The sequence below is a fragment of the Panthera leo genome, chromosome B3 (genome assembly GCF_018350215.1).
Source record: "Panthera leo isolate Ple1 chromosome B3, P.leo_Ple1_pat1.1, whole genome shotgun sequence".
Taxonomy (NCBI): Eukaryota; Metazoa; Chordata; class Mammalia; order Carnivora; family Felidae; genus Panthera; species Panthera leo.
The window spans coordinates 99,221,584-99,247,854 of NC_056684.1; the positions used below are offsets into that span (position 1 = coordinate 99,221,584).

The 26,271-nt window shown below is 45.4% G+C and overlaps 1 protein-coding gene across 2 annotated transcripts in view; it reads right to left on the reverse strand.

Moving 5' to 3' along the window:
• NID2 (nidogen 2) overlaps positions 1–26,271 on the reverse strand; it is a 68,413-nt gene that overhangs the window by 1,571 nt on the left and 40,571 nt on the right. Inside the window, exons 9-21 of one of the 2 annotated variants that reach the window (XR_006203812.1) lie at positions 22,220–22,363; positions 21,395–21,523; positions 20,374–20,517; positions 13,264–13,383; positions 12,219–12,449; positions 8,265–8,486; positions 7,480–7,649; positions 4,902–5,031; positions 4,255–4,426; positions 3,579–3,736; positions 1,988–2,111; positions 1,012–1,124; positions 577–721 (exon numbers count right to left, since the gene is read on the reverse strand). Coding sequence is in view for 1 of the 2 variants with exons in the window: in XM_042943218.1 (XP_042799152.1) it covers positions 711–721; positions 1,012–1,124; positions 1,988–2,111; positions 3,579–3,736; positions 4,255–4,426; positions 4,902–5,031; positions 7,480–7,649; positions 8,265–8,486; positions 12,219–12,449; positions 13,264–13,383; positions 20,374–20,517; positions 21,395–21,523; positions 22,220–22,363 (1,868 nt within the window). In the remaining variant the exon portion in view is untranslated. Of the gene's footprint in view, positions 1–52; positions 722–1,011; positions 1,125–1,987; positions 2,112–3,578; positions 3,737–4,254; positions 4,427–4,901; positions 5,032–7,479; positions 7,650–8,264; positions 8,487–12,218; positions 12,450–13,263; positions 13,384–20,373; positions 20,518–21,394; positions 21,524–22,219; positions 22,364–26,271 lie in introns of those variants that run through there. The other variant, XM_042943218.1, reaches the window with a different exon arrangement.

The window sequence follows — 26,271 nt, forward strand, 5'->3', positions numbered from 1 at the left end:
GAGGTACATGCCAGCCCCCAGCACTGTTACAGAGACAATACAGATGCTCAAATCATGGGAAAACTTAAAATATTTTATTGGAGTAATCTAGAAAATTTGAGAATTGTTACATCTTTGGTATTTATAAATGTAGTAACTTCTGTGGGTAACTATAGAGGGACTTATAGGATCAGAAGATACAAATTGAAACATTCTAGCACCTTTTAATATAAATAGAAATGCAGTGATGCAGAGGTAAAAAAAAATAATAATAATAAATCTTAGAACTTTTACTGGGAAACTTCCCTACCAGTTCCACATAGCCTTCTCTAGGTCAAGCCTTGTGGTCTTTAGGGTTGTGTCTTTGTACTGACAACCCATGCTTTAATTTCTTGGTCAGAAAGAATCCTTAGCAAAAATTAGATTTAGGGTCTTAATGTATTTTAGTGAGTTTGACCCTTTAAATATGACAGAAATGCTTATTAAAAATTGCTTTAATAAGCAATTAAAATTCTATTACTTTTTTAAAACTTGTAACTTTTGTTATTCAAAATACAGTAGTAAAGATTGAGGTATAAAACTTTTCACAAGATATACTTAGTCTTTTTGTACTGAAAATGTTCATCTTGTAGGTCCAATTCCTTTTTCACTTTCTTTGCCTGTGTTTGTAGTAAATGCTCTTTAGGGTCCAGATCCTGATTGTAAACTCCAAATCCTTTGTGATGCCGTATTTACTTTCTTCCTGTGAGGGGAGGTGGAAGAGACAGTGGGTGAATATTTTATAACCCAGTTGCAACAACATTTTAAAGGGGAAATATCCTTATAGGCTGACCTTTTTTGTGTATAGTTAAGCTAGGGTAGTCAAGATTGGTCACCCCTGTGTATGGGCCATTAACTTTTCTATTCAAAGTGGCTCTCCCTGGTGGTGATGTTAGTGGCAGCAGCTGCCCTCTGGGCCAAGGATCATCAGTTACCAGGTATATCCTTCTCTACCCTGCTGATCCAAAGGAGCACCCTGCACATTTTGTTTACCTGTTGGGCAGTAGGGGTAGACGGCAGTTATCCCGTAGAGATGAGATCGCTGCTCCGGGAGATACTCATCAGTAAACTGGCCACTATCTCTATTTACTGATATAACACCATCCCTGGTAACAGAAAGGAAGAGTAAACTCATGGGATTTAAGGTTGGATAGAAACTCAGTTTCAATAGCGAATCTCTGCTAGCCTTCTAGAATATGTATTTTTTTTTACTTTAACCGAGTTTTGACTCATTTAGATTTGAAGATTTTCTAGATGAGTGGTTCTCAAAGTGGTCCCCAGACCAGCATCATCTGGAAACTTGTTAGAAATACAAATGGCCTCAACTCCAACCTACTGAGTCATCAGGAATTATGGGCTGGGACCCAGCAATAGGTTTTAACAATCCCTTGGAATGTTTCTGATGCCATACAAAACTTTTCAGAACCACTGGTCCAAGTCAGTGGTTCTCAACCCTTGTTCAACGAATCACTTGAAAATCTATTAAAATACTGATGCCTAGGCCTCACGCCAGACCAATTAAATCCAGATTGCAAGGAATGGGGTAGAAGGGCTTAGACATCCATATGTATTTTTAATGTTCCCCAGTTCCTCCTTGGGGCACTAGTGTAAATTACACTACTCTTCCTTCTCCCAGGTGGACAATATATCCATAATACCATTTAAAAAAAAAAAAAATCAGTTTAAATCACGTGGCACCACTTAAGGGGGTAGTGTTTTGGATTCATGTACTTCCTTTTTGGATAGTTCAGTGTAAGCTGTGCCACTTTTAAGCTACGTGTGAGCAGTGCCATTAAGTAGGACTTAAAAAGCATTAGCACTTGAATGATGTTATCTACTAACAGAGATAATGGAAACTTGCAGCAGACGGCATAGTTTACTAAAGACACTTAGTGACATTAGGTAAAATGGGTGGCGCATCTTCTGGAACCCCAGCCTCGTGAGGCACGGCCAGTGTGCGTTGGCTCACCTCCTCCAGTCTGTGTGGTAGAAGTGATCTGCAAAGCTGACAATACTGAAGGGGTAGTTGAGGTGGTTCTGAATGACCCGCCGTCCAGTCCCATCAGGTAGTGTACACTCCAGTTTCTTGGTTCCTTTTAAAACACCAGAGAAAATGAAATCATTCCATACCAGGAGAAAAGTCATTTGCCAAAAATAATTGTGGCAGGTGGAGGCCTTCTGAAAGGAAACAAAGGTAGACGAGGAAATAGGGTATTTTCTTCCCAGTGCAGTGATGCAAATTAGAAACTAAAATTTTCCTGTTCTGTTACCAGTCTTCAGTTTAATAGCATTCTCGTTTCTTAGAATTTAGACTCTTGATCCCTTCTTGGAAGAGAGGACTGCATTTTTTTCTCCCTAAGTAGGACATTAGAGATAAACTTTGTTCTAATTAAAGTGTCACCTCATAAATTGTCGTAAACATCAGATAAACACTTGCCCTTTGTAAGCAATGCATAAGGCCCTTAAGAAATATTGAAGGATTTTAAAGACTTATCTTGTAGATAGGAATTAAAAGTAACTAAAATGGCGACATGGCTTATATTTTTCAGTGTAAAGGAAGCACTCTCGAAAATTTTATAGTACCTAAACAAGTCAAGAGTTTCCAAATTTCATGCGTCTTATGAAACATGGATTTGAATTTCAGATAGTTTTTAAAAATATAACTTAAAAAAAATAACTTGTTTTGGGCCAACCAGGTTATAATATTGATCCATCTGCATTTATAGTTCCTTTTATTAAATTAGAAATTCTTTAAGAATGGACATTTTCATATTCTTTTTAGTATAGAAGAAGACCTATAGCATCTTTTCTAATAAGGAGATCACACAACAGAAAGAACTTGGGTATTGGCAACCTTAACTTACTACCAAGGGCCATCCTGCCACATCACTTTTCAAAAAATGTCTTCCACGTAATAGCATACTGTAAATTGTTCTGATACTGGCAAACAAACAAACAAAGCCTCTTGTTCATTTATCTAAGCTTGCCAGTTCCAACAGAGGATAAAATTTCTCTTTACTTTAAAAAGTATACCAGGACAGGGCACCTGGGTGGCTCAGTCGGTTAAGCATGCGACTTCGGCTCAGAACATGATCTCACAGTTCGTGAGTTTGAGTCCTGTGTTGGGTTCTGTGCTGATAGCTCAGAGCCTGGAGCCTCTTTAGAGTCTGTCTCTCTCTCTGCCCCTCCCCTGCTTGCACTGTCGCTGTCTCTCAAAAATAAACAAACATTAAAAAAAAAAAAGTATACCAAGTGCTTGTGTGGGGAAGGGCTAGTAGCACAAAAATGAATTGGGACATAGTTCCAGCCCTCAGATCATTGCCTAAGTCACAGACAACCCCTCCCACCCAAAACCCCAAGAAGGATTAGAAGTATCGACTAAAAGTGTCCTTTAACAGTTTAGACACCAACCAAAGGAGCAGATTCTGTGCTGGCTGTACTGTTGAAAATTGAAGCCAAAAGCTCTACATACTGGGATTTGGTTTTGTTGTAAAAGCTGCGGTTAAGTGCTGGCACCCATGGTGCTGAAGTGTGCTGTGTGTACATGCCATCAGTAATACCTGCGTCTGCCCAGCAGAGCAGTTTGGAGAAGGGGTCAAAGGTTAAACCATTAGGTAGTCCAATGTCTTTATTCACCAGAATTCTTCTGTTTTCTCCTTCTAAAGAAGACGTTTCAATTTTGGGAGCCTCACGATTCCAATCTGTCCAGTACAAGTTGCTGTGGGATAAATTAAATAAAGATTTTTTGCAATAGTGAAAATGAGGTCAGAGAAATAAAACACCAGTGTCTGAGTTTTGGCTACTCTCACCATTTAAGGAACTTAACCCTGTTGCTTCAGCACTAGAGTTTCCTAATGTGTTGCTGAAGGAGACCCACCCATCCAGTTCAAGTGTTAGACAGCCTTGCCTGGTCAGTGATCTCGGGTGGCCCCCCAGTGCCTCTCACATACTCTGAATTCTCTCTGTATCGCACTGTCGTCTTAATGATTTTCTAGTTTATTCATTAGTTTACTACCTTACTTCCTCCCAGAATGTGAGCTCCACGAAAGAGCAGACCTTGTCCCCTTTGCCTAGAACAGCATCTGACGCCTAGTAGATCCTATATAAATACTGTTTTTAAGTCCATGCTTTGGAGCTTTTGCACTCTTGTTCTGACCCTCTCCACACTGCATTTAAAATCCAAGGGCTCCAAATTAGGATCCACAGGAAGCAGGAGAATAGGGAAGCCCAGCTGACCCTCGGATTGGATCCACAGCAATGGCTCGAGGATTCACCAGGTCCGTGTGGAAGAGGGCCTTCCGCTCAGAACCGTCCAGCCTGGCCCTCTCTATCTTGTCCAGGCCGCTGTCCGTCCAATACATTGTTCTACGGAAGTGGTCAATGGCAAGTCCTTCAGGGCTTATCAGACCTGGAAGTAGAACAGCAGGACTGGAGTATTTGCAGGCATGAAAAGGGAACCCGAAGCAGAGAGATCTACTATGTTTGAACAGTTTAAAAAACAAAAAGTCCCGAGAGGCTCTTGGCCGCAAGAACCAGGTTAACTGAGGAACGGATCCTTTGTTACTTGTCCTGCCACCTCTAGTTTTCCTTCTACACTAACATACCACCAGCCTGATGGTACCGGGCATGCACAGTGCTGGGGCCAGGCAGCATCAACTGTGGCCACACCCTGAGTTCTCACTGTGAGCCGTTTCTGTTGGGAGTTCCAATTTCATAACAGGCTCACAGTAAGAATTACCTCCTTGCTTACGTATAAGTGTGTGTTTACAGAGGGGCTGGTATTGCAGCGCTTGATGAAGTGGCTTGAATGGCGCTTAACCTCCCCTGGTGAACGTAGGAGACTCAAATGAAATACAAAGCATCTTCCAGATGAAGCTGCTGACCTGAGCTGATGATCGTCTCAGGCTCTGCTCCTGGCTCCAGACTGGCACGGCTGATTGCCCGGCCAGCAACATCTGTCCAGTACACCATCCTCTCGCGGCAGTCATAGTCAATTCCCACGACTATGGAGCCCTTTGTGGACCAAAACATGAAATTGGAAGAGTTAGGACTCCATGCATTTCCCCAGAGCTTGCGCGCAGCTTCTGCACACATGGCTGTAGTGAACGACCCACAGTAGTCCTAAGGGCAGCTATGCAGCAGGATTACACAGGTGGCTTAGAGGCTGACTTCTGGGGTCCCAGCCAGGTTTGGCCACTGACTAGCTATGACTTTGGTATTTAACCTCTCTATGCCTGGGTTTCTTCATTTGCAAAATGAAGATACTAGTACCTACTTTATAGTGCTGCTATAAAAATTCTACCAAAAGTTCTTGTAAAGTATCCTCATCGGTCATTAGTATACAGCAAGTGCTCAATAAGCACAATTACTGTCAGCAGTAATAAAATGATTTCATGAAATCAGCCCCTTGAGTGATTAGAGAACAAACATTAGTCTCAGCAAAGTAAGTCCTTAATACTGTACTGGGTGAAAACGTACTCCTTCCGAATGGTATCAGCACTTCTGAAACAGCCTTTCTAAAATTCACCAACATAGGAGTGCCTGGGTGGCTCAGTCAGTTGAGCGTCTGACTTCGGCTTAGGTCATGATCTCACGGTTTGTGGGTTCGAGCCCCACGTCGGCTGTGTGCTGACAGCTCCGAGCCTGGGTCCTGCTTCAGATTCTGTGTCTCGCTCTCTCTCTGCCCCTCCCCTGCTTGTGCACGCATGCACACCTGTGCTCTCTCTCACAAAAATAAACATTAAAAAAAATTTTTTAATTCACCAACATACAACAACAAAATTTACTCTCCCTTTTCCTATAACTATCATGAGATCTTTCCCCTGAGGTTTGATCCCTTATCCCTATCTCTGCTTCTTATACAAAGCAAATGATTTGGTTGTAATCAGTATGTAGAAGAAAGTCTCCAGAAGGATGGGTTAAGGAACTGGAGACTGGTGGTCACCAAACCGCTGGTTAGGGAGGTCTTCCCTTCCCTATTGCTAAATAAAGAAGTCTTTTTTAAATGCTGAGTCTGTGGTATTTCTTTACAAAACTCTGCATAGTACTTGCTTCATTCAGTTTCCAACCCAGACTCCTGGTCTGAAGAAGCCCAACAGATGTGCAAAGCCAACATCTAGGGGCCATCTGGCTGTCCCTGAGGTCATACCAGCTCCCTGCTTGCCTAACAAAGCCTCCTGGGGCCGGCTTGACATGCCTCCGGGAGAGAAGTCAATATAAAAAATACTGTACAAAGCAGAATTTGACTCCTGTGGAAAAAATGGGCAGTTGATTTAGAGGGATCTGAAGGTCAAGAACAGTTTTACTTGAAAAGTGAGTCATCTGTCTCAGGCAGGAGTGACATCCATGTGCTTCCAGTGACCTAGGGAATCATGGGATCCATTAACCCATGTACTGACTTTAGGGTTTCTTCGAAGAAGGAGGCTCAGTTTAAGTAAATTTCCTCAAGACATGCTCATAACCCATGTGCCATTCTCTTAGTTCTACCACCACCACCTTGCCCGAATGAGAGGCAAGTGCAGAAATGCAGTAAAACCATCAGCCTTGGCTACGATAGTTAGACTGAGGTGTTGACGATTTCTTAGTTTCTCTTAGAGAAGCTTACAGAATAGTATGCTAGTGGTTGCCAACACACCTAAAACTCCAAAACCTAAATCTTAAAAAACAAACCTCTTTCTCTGAATACTACCTGCTTCTAAGCTTTTTTTGGAATCCCAAAAGTTACAGAATTAGCTTGATAACATAAGTAAAGGGAAACACGGACATTATACTCTTCTATCAGATGAGCAAGTACCTGCTGCATGAAGTTTAGAAATGGAATCAGACGGCTTTCCTTAATAACCATCAGTGCCTTTCTGGCGAACTCCCTTCTCTTTTCTCCATTTTAGAGAAGAAAGCTGTCCTCCAAAATGGAGGGAGGCTGCTGGCTCAGAAAGCAACAAGCATCTCCTATGGAAAGCTTGTCCACTCCTTTCCCAGCGTCCCACTCCACCCAAATCTTCATCTGTGAAGGAGTTAGAGAAGATAGGAGACCGATCAACAGAACCAAAACGGAGGGGAGGGGGCTACAACAACGAGGCAGTCATTAACTTCTTTCCACAGAAACCACACCCTTTAGCTAGTCCTGGACCCTCTGTGGAGATGTCTGGCATGGAGAGAACCCTGGGGACTCGGGCTGAGTTTCTTTCCATTCTCCCTCGGCTCACCATACTGCCTCCATATCCTGGTAACTCTGAACTTCCCTTTCCACTTCTCTGAAACCCCATGAGCCACTGGAGAAAGCCTTGGTCAGTCAGTCAGGACTCCCAGCAGACAGTGCCCTCACTTCCTGTGGCAGCAGCGTCAGACTCATGGAGTTGGACCGCAGCCCAGAAATCCTCCAGGACCTCCCTCTACCTCAGGCCCTGGCCCAGATCTGAACGCCCCGTACAGTCCCACCCCCACGGGAGAAATCCACTTTACATGCAGTGACAGCAGGGTCTTGGCCATGTCCTTCTGGAGCCTGGTACCATTGAGTGGCAAGTGACCGATCTGCTGGCCCTGGGCGTAGAGCAGGAAAGTGCCCACAGGTGGAGGGGTCACATCAGGCCGGGGCAGGGGCCGGGCTGTGGGTGGCACAACGGTGGGTATACCTGCCGTGGGAAGGAGCAGGAGGGTATGAAGAACGGAGAGGAAAGAACACAAAGGTGGGTGGGGACAGGGGAAGAAGTTACTTTCCACATACCAGAACCTCCAAAAACATCAAAAGGTTTTCACCCTAGACAGATGTATTCCAGATGTTCCTTAAAAGAAATTCTAATTTCTAGGGGTTTTTCCCCCCCCCCAAGGATTATGTAAAACACTGCCAATTACTAGGGAGGAAGACAACAAAACACTTCCCTCAGAACAAAGCAAAAACGTTTTTTTTTCTTTTTAAGGGCAAAAAAACAGTATTGTGTCCGCTTTTCTTTGGGCCCCCAGGGTGACACGTGTCCCCTCTCATCCTGAGCTGGGGAGGAGGAACTGCTTGTTGAACTGAGTTCCAGATGTTCTAATTACAGAAACTGCTAATGACAAAACCAAACGTTAAATCCAAATAGGGATTTGGATCACAGACCAGCTGATAAATCAACACGGCATCTTAGCGACTTCTTTCACTGGACCTATGGGTCCCCCCTTTCCCCCCGCTTCACTCACAGCTGGCAGTTTCCATACAAAAAGCCCTCAGAGTGGATGAGGGGGATGAGGGCTGACCCCCGGGTGCTTACATGCAGGGGTGGTGCCTGGCTGGGAGCGGGTGCCCTGCACTTCTCTGCCATCTTTGTCCACGCACCAGCAGAAGTCACTCTTCCCGTGGCACTGCAGGGGGATGAAGTGGCCCAGGTCATCGCACTGAGGCACATACTGATCGTCCCTGGGCGTGCCACCATAGTGCTCCAGCAGGTTTTCCCTCCAGCGCTCGCAGACAGTCCGGGGCCTCCGGGTGGGCTCTGAGCAGATGGGGACAAAAAGCCTTTGATCGTGAGCCAAGGACAGAATGCAGCATGTGGCTGAAGATCCCCACACCTGGCCTCCCTCCTCCTAGTATCCGCCAACAAGGCCTCAGCCAAGCCCCTGGACGTTGGACCAGTCAAGTGCTCTAAGAAGCTCTCCACAGGCATCCGGAGAACGGAGGAAAGCTCCTGGGCCAGGAGGATTTGTCACGAAGGCCAGCCACGTCAGCAGAGAGCAAGAGGAGGTTAAGATCAGGGGTGCAGGGCACACTCGGGCCCGGCCCATGGGGACACCTCTGCTGGGGCCCAGGACCTCTGCTAACAGAGCCCTTTGGTGGGGACCCTCCTCAGGGACTCGGGCCTACATGATACTTAAAGGCAGTATTTATTCTTTCCCGCTTGGTTCAAGTTCCAGGCCTGCACCTGAGAGGACAATCTTGACGCTGGCCATGCGTCTTACAAACTAGTCCTGACCTACTGCCTGCCCTACTTTGCCCTACTGCCCAACTATTCCTGCCTCCTATTCCTACCCTACTTACGTGGCCCTCAGCTCTGCTCACTGGAAAACTATATGGAGTGAGACTCACTGTAATTAGTAGGGGTGCACATGGAGGACGTGGTGGCCAACAGCTCCATACTGACTGTTAGACGCTCCAGTTCCTGGAAGCCCTTTGGCTCAAAGCTGAACCTTTCTCCCGGGCTCCTGCTTCCTGCCCATAGCTCTGCCCCTCCCTTGTCCAGCATCCTCCCCTCTGCTCGCCCTCCTGGCTCACCACCCGGCTTACACTCCTGTGAGCTCTTGCAGAGTAGCTTCTCTAGCTGCAGTTTTCTCCCTGCTTGCTTCCACAGGGCTGTCGCTCTGTCCCAAACGTGGTGGTTCTCTGTCTGCAGGGAGTCTGCTGCGGGCTTTGGAAGTAACTTGTACCCCCGTCTATCAGAGGAGTATCTAAAGGAGCTCGTTAGAAGCTGCTGCTGCTTTAATTCCTGTAACTCGAAGCCTGTGGTCTGTGGAATCACACAGCCAAGTACCTACATGATACCACCACCTGGGTGTATGCCATTAATCTCAGAACAAAAACGGGGACCCTGCTTTCCACCGTCAGCGCTGCTGTCCCCTAGACTTTTTCCTATCAGTAAATAGCACCTCCATTTTCCATTGTGTGGGCCCAATCATCCCTGACTCCTTTCTGTCTCTTGCTCTCCACATCTGGTAGGTCAGGAAAAAGGTCAGCTGTGCCTTCAAAATACATTCAGAAAATCTTCACTTCGCACTATATCCACCCCTATCACCCTGGTCAGAGCCTCATGGTCTCCTGCTAGGATATTACAAAAACTTTCTCACTTGGTCCCTGGCTTCCACCCTCTTTCCCGCCCCCCAATGTAAACAGCCAGCAGCCAGAAGAGTCCCTTTAAGACGTCATTTCTGGGGCACCTGGATGGCTGAGTCAGTTGCGCTTCTGACTTTGGCTCAGGTCATGATCTCATGGCTTGTGAGTTCGAGCCCCGCATTGGGCTCTGTGCTGACAGCTCCGAGCCTGGAGCCTGCTTCTCCCTCTCTCTGTGTCTCCCTCTCTCTCCGCCCCTCCTCCACTCGTGTTCTCTCTCTCTCCCTCACTCCGTCTCAAAAATAAACATTTTTTAAAAAAGCAAAAAAATACTTCAAACACAGTCATTTCATGTCACTCCTTTGGTCAAAACCTCCACTGGCCTCCAAGAACAAAGTTGGAAACATTACAATTCGGTTCCTGTACCTACGATTCCTCCAGACAAGAGGGGGGATGGTTAACAAAATCCTCAGAGCTCAAACCCAACTAGCTCAACTCCAAGACTCACCAGGTCTGGTGGCAATGGATGCCCTTCAGGTGGCCTCTATAGTTCATAACCCTTGGGAAGCAGAGTTCTTTTTAAGACCCAATGGAGAAGGAGAGTTCCTCACCCAAATGTGTCTCAAAGAATCTGGACAGGGAAAGGTCACTTCTTCAAACACTAACAAGCCACCTCAAGGTGGGATGCCCCGCAGAAGTTCCCAACACGGCTCCAGGTCCACCCCGCAAACTCAGAGGGTGTGTTCTTAGCTCAGGGGACCACCCGATGAGGCACGGCTCTTTGTCTGGAATGGAGACACACGGCTCACTCAGCTTCTGGGAAGTGGGCACATCACTGATACATGTGCATCCCTCTCATTCCTTACTATTTGAAGCTACTTCTTAATCCAACCACAGATTGATTTCTGGTTTCGGTTGGCAGGGTTTTAAATAGTTTGAAATCTTGGACACAGACTTTTTTCTCTCCCTTCAAGCCAACCCCATTATGCAGATGGGACTAGTCAGAAAAGGCAGCCAAGGCCAAACCAGTGCCGAGAGAGGAGCCTGGGCCACTGGGGGGAGAGTCTGCACAAGACAATGTGTCCATCTCTTCAGTCATTAACTTCTCATTCTCTTGGCTCCCTTCTGAATCATGGTCCTTAAAACTAAACGCTTGTCTTAGTAAATAGAACTCTGAACCATTCCCTAAGGCAGGCCCCAACCATCTGATTTCTTTAAATCCCAGATGGAGTTAGAACCAAGACTTTTTAAAGATTTTAAAGGAGTGAAACAGGATTTTTCTTTTCTTTTTTTCCCCCTTGGACCTGTCAAATCTTTTCCTAAAAATAGGGGCAAGAGGAACTAGGAATGTCACTGTGGAAACAAAGGTATACATCTAGATCAAACACTACCAATTTTTACCTGTGTGAATCTTAGAACTACTCATGTCCTGGCCATTGCACTATTGTTGACAGGATCAAAACTGGTGGTAATTCACCAGCTCTTCTTACTGTCACGTTAAAAGCCAAGATTTATCTTTTCCAGTAGTAAAAATAGCAAGCTCATGGCTATAGGAATTTTTGGCTAAAATGGAATCAGATCAATCCTACATTTTTCATAATAAAGTTCTTCTGTAGTTTTAAAAACGTGCTTTCCACTCTTAACAACTCAGCAAGGAATACAATCTGCCTTGGCAACCTGCAGCTGGCAGGACATGTGAGCACTTGATAGCCAGGCCCCACCCCCCCGGGGAGCACGGAGAGCCCTCAGATGGTTACAGACACGCTCACCATTAGCATCTCAGACCGCACAGGCTAACACAACAGGTCCCTGCATCTCTTCGGACAGTGGCTGGGGCAAGGGGGTGCCTAGAGGCCTATGCTGGGCCTGCCTAGAGACAGCGGGGGTCATTAGCTTAGGGCAAACTAGCGGGATGCACCCACAGGTGTCTGCTTATTTTTCCTATTAATACTAAACTGGCCTTCATACTGCTTCCTGAAATTCAGAAGGCAGAGTGTAGCGATATAAAGGAACATGTGCAGGCAGTTCTCTTTGGACAAAAGGCTGGTCTGGCAAGATCCGTTAGCTCCAAGGTCTCCCTAAGCTGCCATTACAGGTCTCGGGCAGTGGCCTCAGCCTGACCTACACCATTCATCTCAACGTCCCGTCTTGTACCGGGCAAGTCTAAGGCTGGAGTCCAATGTGTAACAGTAACGTCAGTCTATGTCCCTGTCATCTGAATGTGTGCACAGGTGGGCACAGATCATCTGAGTGGTCCTAGGAGGAAGGAGGCTATGAAAGGACAGAAGTCGGCCCCGAGTCTGCATGGTCTGGGCAGGAGTTATAATCTGCCCCACAGGCTGCGCCATTCAGCTTCTCAAGCCCCGGGCCTAGGTCAGTACAAGCTCCTTCCTGCCTGGCTCACCTGCTGGTCCGCAGTGAGGTGGTGTGGAGCCAGGTGGAGTCCGGGTGCCGGGGACTTCGTGACCATCGGGGTCCACACACCAGCAGAAGCCAGTGCTCCCGTGACACTGCAGTGGCAGGAAGTGGCCCTGCTCATCGCACTGGGGGATGTGCAGCCGGGAGCCAGGATAGGCGTGCTGAGCGTGGGCACTGCGCTGCTGGCGTTCACAGGGTTTCAGTCCTGATGTGGGGTCTTCGGAGACCAGGGTGGAGGAGACGTACAAAGAAGGAATAAAAGACATTGCAACCCATCCACTTTTACCAGCTAACTTCAAAGTCTCTTGTCTGAGGTGACGTTCTTTGTTTCTTTTTCCCTCCCTAAACTTGGGAGACAGCATAACATGGGAAAAAAAAATAGCCAGGCACTGAGATTGTGAACTCCTGGATTCTTATTTTAGCTCTGCCACTATCTACCTAATGTCTCCCTAATTCTCACAGTTCACCCTGTTAAGTCCTGAGCTGACCGTACTTACTGTAAAATCGCCCCTCCCTCAGCCCTAAGGGTAAAATGAAGAACCCATAGCTTGTGTCCAAACATCCCAAGAGACTTGGGAGAAAACAAGTAAACCTCTGTTCAGCCTCTCAAGTCCAGAGTCTAAGTCTGAGAAGCTCCAGGTCAATGGCAATCACTAGGTCACACAGTGCTGGCCAAGACCTCCTAGAGTGTCACCACGGGGGCTTACTACCAGCTGACTAGGTGCATATGGCTCCTATTTAGTAAGCTTATCCCAGTCCTTCATCTAAATGACACTTACCGAGGCAAAGCAGATCATGACGGGAGTTGAACACAGCTGCCACTAGCTAGGACAATGGGTGGGGTCACACTCCTGGCCTCCCAGATTACTAATAACCAGGGACTTCTAAGTAAACTAGAAGGAGGGAACAGGAAGAAAATCCAGAGCCTAGAAAAGCCTTGGTCCCCGATAAGAACAGGCTAAAGGCTGTAGAAAAAATACACTGAAGGAACCAGGAGTTTTCTGTGCCTCAGCCAGCCCTCCAGACCTTACCAGGTGCGCACTGAAATCCATCCCCATGATATCCAGGGAGGCATCGGCAGGAGAACGAGCCAGGGGTATTGTAGCAGGTAGCCGAGGGGTGACATCTGTTTTCCGAGCATTCGTCAACATCTGCAGAGGCAGAACAGGGATGGGGGGGCGGGGCAGGGAGGAACAGCATGACTTCAATGCACCCAACTGGGGCTACTACGCGGCCCTAGTACATGTGGGTCAATGCCAAGGGGTCAACCTTAGAAGACCTCTGGGCATGAGCAGAAATATGCTGACAGCTAAAGGCGGGCTAAACATACAAAGTCGAGGGACACGTGAGCAAACCCATTAGACTGAGAATGTACAGTGTAGAAATCAAATGTGTGGTCACTTCCAGAAAAAAAAAATATCCTGCAGTGTATTTCTAGAGTATCTTTCATCCACAGTGAATTCCAGGAAGTTATTACCTTTGAACTAGCCTTTGGGCTGTAAATCACTCACTTCCTTTCAGTACCACAGCAGTAAATACATGTAACAATGGTTTCGGTCTTGCCCTGTTGGCACCATGTCCCTATAACACCAATCTACAGATGCAGAGAAGCCCGGTGAGGCTCCAAATGCTTTTTCAATTAAGTTTGGAAGCACACCCAGTCTCCCGGAATCAGAGTCCTACCATCTACAATGCCCAAGGAATCAGAAATTTTCTCTACTTTCTACCTTTAGAAGAAATAGAAAAGCATCAGAAAAATATTATCAGAAGTTTGGAACAACACAGTCAAAAGAACATCTAAGGGTGCCTGGGTGGCTCAGTCAGTTAAGTGTCTGACTTCGGCTCAGGTCACAATATCGCAGGTTGTGAGTTCGAGCCCCGTGTCGGGCTCTGTGCTGCCAGCTCAGAGCCTGGAACCTGCTTCAGATTCTGTGTCTCCCTCTCTCTCTGCCCCTCCCCTGCTCACGCTCTGCCTCTGTCTCTCAACAATAAATAAACATTTAAAAAAAAAATTTAAAAAGAACATCTAAATTTGTCAGGTTTATCAGTACAAACAATTCAGGCCCTCCCACTCTCCACATGGTACTGTAAGGATTAAATTTCATATTTCTCAAAACTGCAACATCCTAGGGGTGTCTGGGTAGCTCAGTCGGTTCAGCGTCCAACTCTTGACTTCAGCTCAGGTCATGATCTTGCGGTTCCTGAGTCTGAGCCCCACATCAGGCTCCATGCTGTTGGTGTGGAGCCTGCTTGGGATTCTCTCTCCCTCCCTCTCTCTTCCCCTCCCGTGCTCTCTCTCTCAAAATAAATAAACTTAAAAAATTTTTTTTTAAGTTACAACATCCTAGAACCTTACATGCCAGCTTATAGTCCTTTTATTTACTGCAATCAGCATATGCAGACAATAGCAAGACAGTCCCCTTTCCCCCAAAAAAACCTATGAGAGCCAAACTATTAAAACCAACGGCTAGTGGTTGAGATAAGCTCTCTGCAGAGATAGGAAGTCTTCCAGAGTAAAAGGAGGATAAAGAGTGTAAGTCTGATCAAGGCTCCACTGAAAAGAAAGCTGTCACTTTCACGAAAACACCCAAAACACGATTTAAAAAATGGATGAAAAAAGGTGGGTTGGGATGATCAATGTGAAACCTAGAAGAATGTGAGTCCCAGAAGTGAATTGCATCAATTTGCTATAAGCCCATGGCAGAGACACATAGAACCCAGGAAGCCCAAGAGCCACAGCCTGAATTTGACGTGGATCAGCTGGGGACAGAGTTGGCCCCTCAGCCGGCCTCCCATGCCCCAGGTGAAATCTCTTCTAGGGTTATGACTACCAGCCTTGCTATGACCATGCGCTCACTGAGCCACCCTCCCAGGTGCCGGTGAGCAGACATGTTCACGGGAGAGGAATCTCTTATGTCGTAATTAGCGAATTCACATTCTGCTTATCCTCAGTCTTAAGGAAGTTTCGTCAACATACATTAACTCCCCTAAGTCCAAAATCATCCTGAATGCTTGACAGAACGGAGTTTAATGCCACCCAGAGAGGCTCTGCCCAGATGAACTGGCCTCCCTAGTTACCTTCTTTCCACCTACAAAGGCAGGAAAGTACAAGGTTAGAAACAAGGTTTTCTGGTTAGCTCCTCAGTCAACCAAAAATAAACCAGACTAATCACAACAAAAACTCTATCTCCAATCTAATCAATAGGTTCTATATTGTCATATTTAATTATCTTTGAGTCTGGCCCTCAGTCTCTTGACAAGGACAACTCCAACACCTAGCTGGGCAAAGCCAGTGACCATCCAGTTCCTTGGGCCTGCAAGAGGCCATAAAACTGGCTGTAAAACCAAAGCTGTAAAACTGAACATCCAGCAGGAAATTAAATGCAGGAAATTGAAGCTATTCATAATACATATGCTAAAAGGACTTCTCATGCTAACAGGAACCCCAGGCAATGACAGGAAGCAGGAATTCCTGAGACACAGGGCCTATTTCTAGAACCCATGGATCAGTTTCTTGAGACTGTTTTTGAACTAAGGGAGAGGGGACTCCCCAGAGCTACCAGGTTCCTTATGTTCTTAAAGCCTACGGCCTAAGAATTGTGATCAGACTGAAAGCCAGTCATCTTCCCACAGATACTAGAGTCAGGGGGAGGGACACTAATGGTTGTAAATGACCAGCAGGAGAAAGCCCTTGAAGGGACAGAAAGCATCACAAGTGAGGAGCCCCCGTCCCCTAGAAGCTGGAGGAGGTAAAGCTCCCATACCTCCTTGGAAGACCTCACACCATGACAGAAAATGAGTGCAGTCAGCCACTCCAGAGCCTGGGCTCAGAGCAGGCTATGGCTCCTCCCAAGGAGTGCTAACATTGAGGGGTGTGGGGGGAAATGGGGCTTTTGTTTAATGAAGGGGAGCTCTTCCCTCTATCACAGGATGTCAAGTGTCAGGACAGAAAGCATGGAACACTTACAGCCCCTAGGGAAGGGAGAAACTCCTTGTTGCTACGCTCAGGCTGGGAGCTGCCATTTATGCCTAACAATCCCTGTCAGGGGTCTTTAGGGGCTGTCAGAACACTGAGGTCAAGACGACAATGTTTGGGGCACAGCAGAACTCCTTTGCCATTCAGGTAATGAAACATGGCTCAATGCCAGCACAATTCTCCATTCTATTCTGTTAAGCTGGTAAAACACCTGTATGGAACATCTGTTAAAACCCTCCATTTTGAATTCATGCTTTGGTGTTTCAATGCTTTCACTGCTGTAATTCTGAGCCCATACCCAAATCAGGCGAGGTCCCTTCAAAACAAACCCAACCACTGGATTACCAGATTCTAGCTACCCTTAACCCATCCCCCCCAACCCCCTTTGCTTTCAGACCATCCAGTGAAATTTCCAGACCCCAATAAAGGCTTCGGCCCACAAGTTCTAGCTCCCCACCTATTCAGTCAAGCACCTTGCTGGGTGTGCCCCTGTGTGGTACGTGGTGACCCTCTCTCTGGGACCCATGAGCATAATAAACTCCTTCCTTGCAAACCTTGTTCTCTTCTCCTGTGGCTGCACCAACTTTACCATACCCTACTTAACATCTCTCTTTTTTAGAACAGAAAACCAGAGACAGAATAACCTAAGTGCCTCTCCTCACGTCCCTCCTGAGCAGTGATGGTGCTGAGGGATGTCCCACCCGTAACTCAATCGCTTCTCCTGGAAAGGTCCCAACTCAAGACACACTGCTTCACCTGGCAAAGTTACCAAGATCTATGAGGACAAACATGCCTGAGAAATACCGGCTCATACCAACACAAGGTGGACATCAACCCTGAAACTGTTGCAATCGGGGTTGATTGAGGGAAGCTGGAAAAGATTGAACTCTACTTGGATAAAAGTAGTAACTGCTGGTGACTCAGACTAGACTGAGAACCCAAAGCCAAGTCCAGCCTCTCCAGGGAACCTGGTTTTTAACAAACTGGCTAGAGAAAAACCCACACGCCTTTTATTGCTAGTTTAATGGAGTAAAGAATAACATGCATGCTTCAAGAATGCGCACTTTCCACAAAATAGAGCTTCTATCTCTATTTTTCTCTATTTTGCTATTTTCTATGGCCACGGGTACACATGCACATTGTGGCATGTCTTTAAATATGCGCATGCAGGGGCACCTGGGTGGCTCAGTTGGTTAAGCATCCGACTTCGGCTCAGGTCATGATCTCGCGGTCCGTGAGTTCGAGCCCCGCGTCGGGCTCTGTGCTTACTGCTCAGAACCTGGAGCCTGTTTCAGATTCTGTGTCTCCCTCTCTCTCTGACCCTCCCCCGTTCATGCTCTGTCTCTCCCTGTCTCAAAAATAAATAAAACGTTAAAAAAAAAAAAAACTTTAAAAAAAAAAAAATGCGCATGCATGTGCATACACCCACACACACGTATGTACTTATCCTGCAAATCACCTTCATGACTAGCCCAGTCGGATTTAGGCATGGCATAGGTCTTTAGGAAAAGGACTATTCATTCTCTTCTACTCCACAGTCTGAAAAGCTTGGAAGGCAACCCATGGTAATGGATTCTGGGAGACAGCCTCTAAGGACTCCCAAAGATCCCTACCTTCTAGCATTTGCAATCTTATGTAATCCCCTTCCCTTGAGTAACTTGCATCTAATCAATACACGAAAGCAATACTGAGGGGATGTCATTTTTGTGATTATAACTTCCAATTTCCTAAAAGACTTTCTGCCACCAGCTTTGATGAAGTAAGCTACCTTGTTGGAGGTCTGCGTGTCAAGAAGCTGAAGGTCATCTCCAGGCCACAGCTAACAAGGACCTGAGGCTCTCAGGTCTCAAGGAATTGAATCCTGCCAATAACCATGTGAGGATGTTTCCCCAGTTAGGCCTTTAGAGGAGACCCCAAGCCTACCAGACCCCTTGTTGCAGTTTTGTGAGGATCTTTTTAAGCAGAGGACCAAGCTAAGCCATTCCCAGGCCCTTGACCTATAGATAATAAATGTGTATTGTTTTAAGCTACTGTATTTTGGGAGTAATTTGGTATGCAGCAATAGATAACTAATACACTAAGGGAAGCAACTGATGGGTTTTAAGTTTGTGAGTTCCAGAGAAAATCCCAAATGCAGAGAAGCAAAGATTGAATAGGGACAATTAAAAATGGCAGAAATCAGCAAGAGGGCAGTAATAACAATGAATGGCATTACTCACAAGTTCCCAACATGGAAAAGTAACCAATTTTAACATGATCCCAAAGATAATCAAAGTTTTACAGGACAAATAGAAGTTAAAAGAAGGAAGAGAGAATGATTCTAGACGGGATTAGGGCAAAAACTAACTCAATTAACATTCTGATTAACACTCATCACACCGAGGCTGCAATTAATTTCAACTTGTTAGCTTTAAACCAAAGACCTAAGAAGTTAAATACTTTAAAGGCACGATCTCTGCTGACCTGAGTGGCTGGATGTTTAAATACGCAATTCTACTGACAAGATTTTGCTTCTCCAGGCAGTCTCATGTCTTAAATGTGTTAAATGGAACTGAACGGTAAAGTTCCACAAGGGTGGACAAAACATTATTCCCGCATGAAGAACAGAACCATGAGGAGTTTGTGCACCTCACATCCTGACCCCCATACCTGTGGAGGCTACCCTCTGTGTGTCAAGAGTGTATCTATTACAGATGGAACTCTTGGGCTGGTCAAGTGGGAGAAGCATCTGTGAATTTCAAATCTACCTCATTCTCACTGGGAAGCAGTTGAGCTCTGTCTAAAACTGGGGATATTTTTAGTAGAGAAAAAAACAAACCAGGGCTGAACTGAGCCACAGCTTTGGGTCATTTCAGTATAAACTGTGTTTTTAGGAAAAGCATACAGCAGAACTTCGGTACAACAGAAGTGGAAACATGAAAGAGCCAGTTCAGACAATACCAAATGGCCCAGCACAACGAGGAAGGAGAGGACGGCTGTGCTGCCCTGACACGCGTTCTGTCCAGAACGGACGGCGTCAGTGGGCTCGTCCGGGAGCCTCTCCGCTGAGAGGGAAGGGAAGAGGAATCAGGAGGAGAAACGAACATCTGGTAAGGAGGCGGGGCGGGCATGTTGTTTCATCTGCTGTGAAGCTCCCAGGGGTCACACGGCTGTTCTAGCCCATCAACAGTGGCCCAGCCAATGCAAGCAGCAGTCTGAAGGGAGGGGGAAACCCTGTGTTCCAGGTTTATAATCCCCACACAGACCCTTTTCCCACCATTCTCTCATTGCCGGTGTCTCATTTTACCCTAACTTTGTGCGCATTACTGACAGCATGAAATGGAGTTTCAATTCCATCATGTCACTGGATATATTTTGAAAACCTTTTGTGGATTATGTAGATTTCTTAAATAATCTCTATATTAAAGTACTACTCATCCCAGTTTCATGAACGCTTATACCCAGAGAGTTATACCTAGTTCAGTAACAACCTCAAACATTATTATTATTATTTAACCGAGTTAAATTTTAACAGTTAGTCCTGCATTCCAGTTTAGTGATTTTACAAAATACTGTACCAAGTCTTAACCACCTTAAATGTGGTTAGATTTCTGGGGGGAAAAAAAAGTTTTGGGTATTTATGTATGCATTACTATCCTCTTAAGACAGAGTTCTCTCTCTCCCCACCCCCTCCCCTTCTCTCCAGAGAGAGAGGTGAGAGGGAAAAAATGAGAAAGAATTGCATTGCAATTTAGAGATTATTTAAAATACCCCTTCAACCAGTATCATAAGCAACTCAAAGTTAGGCACAACTGGAAGTGCTAGACTAAGTCACTGACCATAGATGGAAGGATGGAGACTTCCCAACAGGTGAATAGGCTTTCCCGAAGTTCCTCCAGCCTACGCCAGCTCTAAGGAACAGAAGGTTGGCTACAAGCTCGCAGTGGCTTCCTAGTGCTCCGGGAACGTCCCCACCATATGCTCACCAATCTAGCCCAAGGGAAAATACCCTTCGCTCTGCTTTTTGACTCAAAGGACAGCTTTTCTCTTGCTCTTTGGACAATTCCAAGGCTGTGTGAGTCAAGGATGGGAGAAGTCCTTTTGAGAAAGGTTCCGGTTACGTGGGGATGTTGCATACAAGGCAACTTTCCAGAGTCACTGAGGCTGACGACCCGCAGGTACTCACCAGTACATTGGTGCCCGCTGCCAGTGTAACCAGGCAGGCAGGTGCAGCTGAACGTGCTGCCCCCATGGTAAATGCACCGGGCCTGGTCAGCAGGAGCACAGGAATGACTGCCATCCGCACAGGGGTTGGGAGGTGGGGCGATCACTGAAAAGAGAAGAAGGCAAGGACATCTGAGAGTTCAGACCTGCAAATGGGTGAGACTGCTCCTCCCAGTGTGATACACACACCCATAGCATCAGGACATCTAGGGGCTTAGAAGGCATATAGGTTCTCAGGCCCTATCCCAGAGCCAGTTAATCAGAATCTGACTTTCAACAAGATCCCTGGATGGCTTGTATGCGTATTAAAGTTTGAGAAGTGCTGGTCTGGGTTTGTGGTTAAAACTCTAGACATGAAGATCAGTCATTAAAATAGTCCTTGATAAAGTTTATAACTCACCAGAACTACACACACACACACACACACATACACACAGTTTCTATGATCACTGCTACTTTTTTATCCCACTGGGTTAAAAAGTGTATTTTCTCTATCATCGTCTGGTTTTACCAATGGGATGAATTTGGGATCCTGCTTCCTGTGGATCCACTTTTAGGTCCAAAGGTTTCTTTTTCTTGTTTTTTTACCCTTGAAAGAGTACATTTATTACAGATGGAGTTGTACAGCTGGCCCAGTGGGGCGAGCGTCTTTGAATTATAAATCTGTTTCATTTAAATTTGAGAAATATTTTACTTCTGTCCAGAACCGGTGGTATTAGAGGTTCACAGTCTTGTTATATGATTGGGCCAGATACCAAGACATGCAGGAATCCCAACTGGGTGAACACCCTTCAGTAACTCAACACCGAAAGGAAAGCAACATACAAACCCAGGGCTGAACTGGGCCATAGGGTTATTTCAGCGCAAAGTGTTTTCAGAAACCATATGGCAGAGCTTCTGTACGTTAGAGCAGAAACATTAATGAATCAAAGAGCAAGGTTCCGCACTATTTTGGCCAAAAAGAGAAATGGCTTAGCACTCACATATACAAGTGTGGTGGTCATCTGCAAACTCATAACCACTCCGGCAGTCACAGCTGTAGCTGCCCGGCAAGTTGGTACACACAGAGTTGGGGCCACAATGATGGAAGCCCGTTGCACATTCATTTACATCTAAGAAGAAATAACGACAGAAAAGCGCGGCTTAAATCAAGGGTTCCACAAGTGAAAGGTCTGAAAACTCGATGTTTCCTCACTACTATGAAGCTTCAACAGGACAAATTGTGGACTTAACAGAAGTCCAAAGGTAAGATTTCTAAGCATCAACCAGAATGCATGTTTCAGATTATAATATTTATCTGCAGTCAGTCAAGTGTAAGTCCAAGGGAGAAATATTTCAATATTCTAAGAATTCTTTAGACTTTATTTTTAAAAAAACCACTCAACATTTAAAAGAAAAACACACTAATGACTTTTCTTTTAGAAGTGTAAAGAAATTTCTGTGGATTGTGGGGATATAATAGGGGAAAAAAACAATGTCTGAAACCTGAAGACAACCTGAAAACACATGTTTTAGTAAATATAAGAAAATACTTAATACAGGATTAAAATGACAAAACTTAAGAACTCAAAATATGCAGGAACTACAACAGTTGTCTTCTTTCTCCAATCCCAGCCCCAAACACCCACGTCCAAACTATCCTCTCAAACCTAACCAGAATATGCTTCAGTTTTTAAATAATAGCATTTAGGTTAATAGCTGCTAAACTTGTCTCATTGATCAGTGGAGATCATAAAAGCAGACGCACCTATCTTCTATAAACACAGGGCTGGAGGACCCCGTGAAAGAACACAGCGCATACCACTTACCCACACAACTCCGTCCATCTCCCTGGTACCCGGAGGCACACTTGCAGGTGTAGTCTACACCTGTCCCTGGATGGCACCGAGCTTTCGTGTCACATGTGTGGCTCCCATCGAAGCAAGGATTCACTGGGGTGGGGGTTGAGTCCACTGCATGAGCAGAGAGGGAATAAACCACACTAGCACAATCTGGTTGTTGTAAAGAGAATGGCACAAAAAGGAGATCAAAGACTCCATGGGACCCAAAAATAAATTCAAAATGGATGAAAGACCTAAAGGTGAGACAGGAAATCATCAGAATCCTAGAGGAGAAAACGGCAACAACCTCTTTGACCTCGGCCACAGCAACTTCTTACTTGACATGTCTCTGAAGACAAGGGAAATAAAAGCAAAAATGAACTATTGGGACCTCATCAAGATAAAAAAACTGCACAGCAAAGGAAACAATCCACAAAACTAAAAGGCAACCAAAGGAATGTAAGAAGATATTTGCAAATGACTTATTGTATAAAGGTTAGTATCAAAATCTATAAAGAACTTACCAAACTCAACACCTGTAAAATAATCCAGTGAAGAAATGGGCAGAAGACATGAATAGACAGTTTTCCAAAGAAGACATCCAGAAGGCTAACAGACACATGAGAAGATACTCAATATTGTTCATCGTCAGGGAAATACAAATCAAAACCACATTGAAACACCACCTCACACTGGTCAGAGTGGCTAAAATTAACAACTCAGGAAACAAAGGATGAAGGTAAGGATGTCAAGAAAGGGGAACCCTCTTGTACTGTTGGTGGGAATGCAAACCGGTGCAGCCACTCTGGAAAACAGTGTGGAGGTTCCTCAAAAAATTAAAAATAGAATTACCCTACAACCCAGCAATAGCACTACTAGGAATTTATCTAAAGGATACAGGAATGCTGATTTGTAGGGACACATTTACCCAATGTTTATAGCAGCACTATCAACAATGGCCAAATTAGGAAAAAGCCCCAATGTCCATCAACTGTTGAATGTATAAAGATGTGATATATATATGTAATGGAATACAACTCAGAGATGAAAAAGAATGAAATCTTGTCATTTGCAACAACGTGGATGGAACCAGAGGGTATTATGCTAAGTGAAATAAGTCAGTCAGAAAAAGATATCATGTGTTTTCACTCATATGTGGAATTTGAGAAACTCAACAGAAGACCATAGGGGAAGGGATGGAAAAATAAGTTACAGAGAGGGAGGGAGGCAAACCATAAGAGACTCTTAAATACAGAGAACAAACTGAGGGTTGATGGGGGGGTGGTTAGAGGGGTGGGGAAAATGGGAGATGGGCATTAAATGGGAGATGGGCACTGAAAAGGGCACTTATTGGGATGAGCACTGGGTGTTGTATGTAAGTGGTAAATCAAGGGAATCTACTCCCAAAGCCAAGGCTACACTGTATACATTGTATGTTAGCTAACTTGACAATAAAAAAAACAAAAAAAAAGAGAGAGAGAGATTCCATGGACTGACTATATTCTCATCTGTTTGGGGGCCCACCAGGTGACCTTACTAAATTATTAATCCCCAAAACTGGGCTGGATTATCCAACCTACAGTTTTAAATTCCAGAATGGCTTCCTCTTCCCTACTCTACAAACACCTAACCTTTTATTACTTACATCAGGCTTGTGTCCAGGGAATAAAAACATCCAAAACATGACCAACTTTTAAAGTGCTTTCACTCTATCACCTCATGTGATTCTCCAAACTTTGTGAGGTTGGCTGTCATCCCCATTCCCTTTGCAGATAAGTGAGTGACATTGGAAAAATTGCCCCAGCTCACAAAGCCAGGAAATGATACAGCAGGAATGCATACCCCCAATTTTTGTCCCTAAAGTGGGCAAGATCTCACTAAAATTCACTATTTTAGAAGTCAAAATTTCATTAATGGGAAATCTTGCTTTTATAAGATTTAGAAGACTAAAGAGGAATGATTTTTGCAGTATTTCCTCTTCAGGATTAACCTTGCCAGAGATCCATCCACCCACTGGGTAGTGAGAACTGTTAACATCTGAGATCTTCCCTAAAGTTTTATTTCTAGACAGAGTAGAGTAGTAATGCTTAGTGAGCACTTATTTGCCAGGCACTGTTCTAAACCCTTTACATATAACATCCCTTTAAATCCTCATGAGTGCACTGTGAAGAAGACATTAATATCTTCATTTTTTTACTACACCATGGAGAGGCCAAGTAACCTGCCCAAGGTCATAAGACAAGGTGCATGGAGTGGGGACAAGAAGCCAGGCAGTCTGTGCTTTCCACCACTTGGCTACAGATACCACTGAAGGAACTTCATAAACTGGGCTCATCTAAGCCAAGGGCACAGAAGTGGTGTTGGAGAGAGCCCCAGACACAAGGAATCCATTAACTCTGGGCACTTCCGTTTACTCCTCTGATTCCTCAGGTGTAAAATGGGAATAAAGACAATGCTTAGATCTGCTAAAACTGAAGAAAATAAAGCAAACCCGACATAATGTACGTGGAAGGCAATTTCGCTCCCCACAGGCAGGCCCGCCCAGTCCCTAGTGACTCTGTTACCCCCTTTTCTTCCTCAGTGGGGCCACTACCCTCAACATGCTTTCAGCTTTATGTCTCAGTTCCTAGAATTAATTCTAATCTTAGATCCAAAAGATTTCAAGAGCTTTATCCAAACCTCCCAGGCTTTACATCAAGCCATCCCTGCTACCAAGAGGGCTTCGTCTAAGTCACAACTGGAGCTTACGCCTTGGACTTCTGCCTGTGCCTGGTCCCTGTCTTGACAGCCAGCTCGGTACACCCCAAGTTCTGCCTGGATCACGACAGCTCCCACTGCTCCAGGGACCAGAACCTTGGCATCGGTAGATACACTGGCAACACCACCTATTTGAACTTCCTGGCACCACCTCCTCCTAGATTCTCTCTCATTTCTCTCTAGCTCACCCACATCTCCCACCCTCCTTACCTCAGGTGGGTGGGCCTTGCCCAAAGTAACTCTTAGTCTAGACTCAAGGTGACACTTGCTGCCGTCACCTGCCTCAGACTGGACCCCCTTGCAGTCCTTCAGGACATCCAGCTACCTCCCCAGGGCTTGCCCACTGTCCACGCTGACTCTTCCAGTTTTCTCAGCCTGGTAGCAGCAGGGATGCCTTGGCTGAGTCTCTGAAAGGACCCACTGCTTTCTGGTCAATTTCCCCTATCACTTTATAAGAAACACCACTCTGTGTTCTTACAACGCAATATTCTTAGTTCCAAATTATGGCCAAGCAAGTAAATAAAGGAGGGCCATGGGTTTATCCTTGGTCTGCTTCAATGATGTTGGCTGGTGTATGTTACAGAATCTTTGCCAAGAAAAAAAGGACCAACAAATGGCTCCAGCACTTTTTAAACCTGATGAACTTAAGTCTGTCAGCGTGCACCTAGCTCCGCAAATCAAGCAAGATACCCTTGGGTATCCCTCGTTCTTCCCTCTGGATCTCTTGGTGAATGGGATGGAAGCAGAACGCTGGGGTTATAGGGTAGTACAGACCAAGTCCCTGAGACAGTCCACAGCATGGTTATGGTTAAGAGTAGGGTCATGTCCTCGCTGAAAGCTGAGAGCAAGGCAATTCCTTCTCATTTCTCCATTTTAGGAGAAGATGCTGTATAACGTGCGTGGTCTACCCAGCCAAAGGGGGAAGCGATCTCTGAAATGTTTTAATTTAGAAATACCAATGCTTACCCTTCTCGTTCAGTACTTTCCAGCATCAAATTTGCACTGTGGCACATTCTGGTAAAGATCAGTGAGAATGCATAGACATCAAGAGCTCACCTCCCTGCTAGGCATGAAACAAAACAAAACAAAAACAACACAGTGCAAAAGCTGACTTGCAAACTTGGACGGGAAACAGTGGCCTACCTGAAACCGAGGGGGCAAAATGTCCATAGTTACGGGACACTGATTTAAAATATACTACACTGACAGGACAGGCTACGTAATTCAGAGCTCAGTGCAAAATGAAAGCGTGGGGCCCTGTTCACAAATTAAGAGTTTCAAGA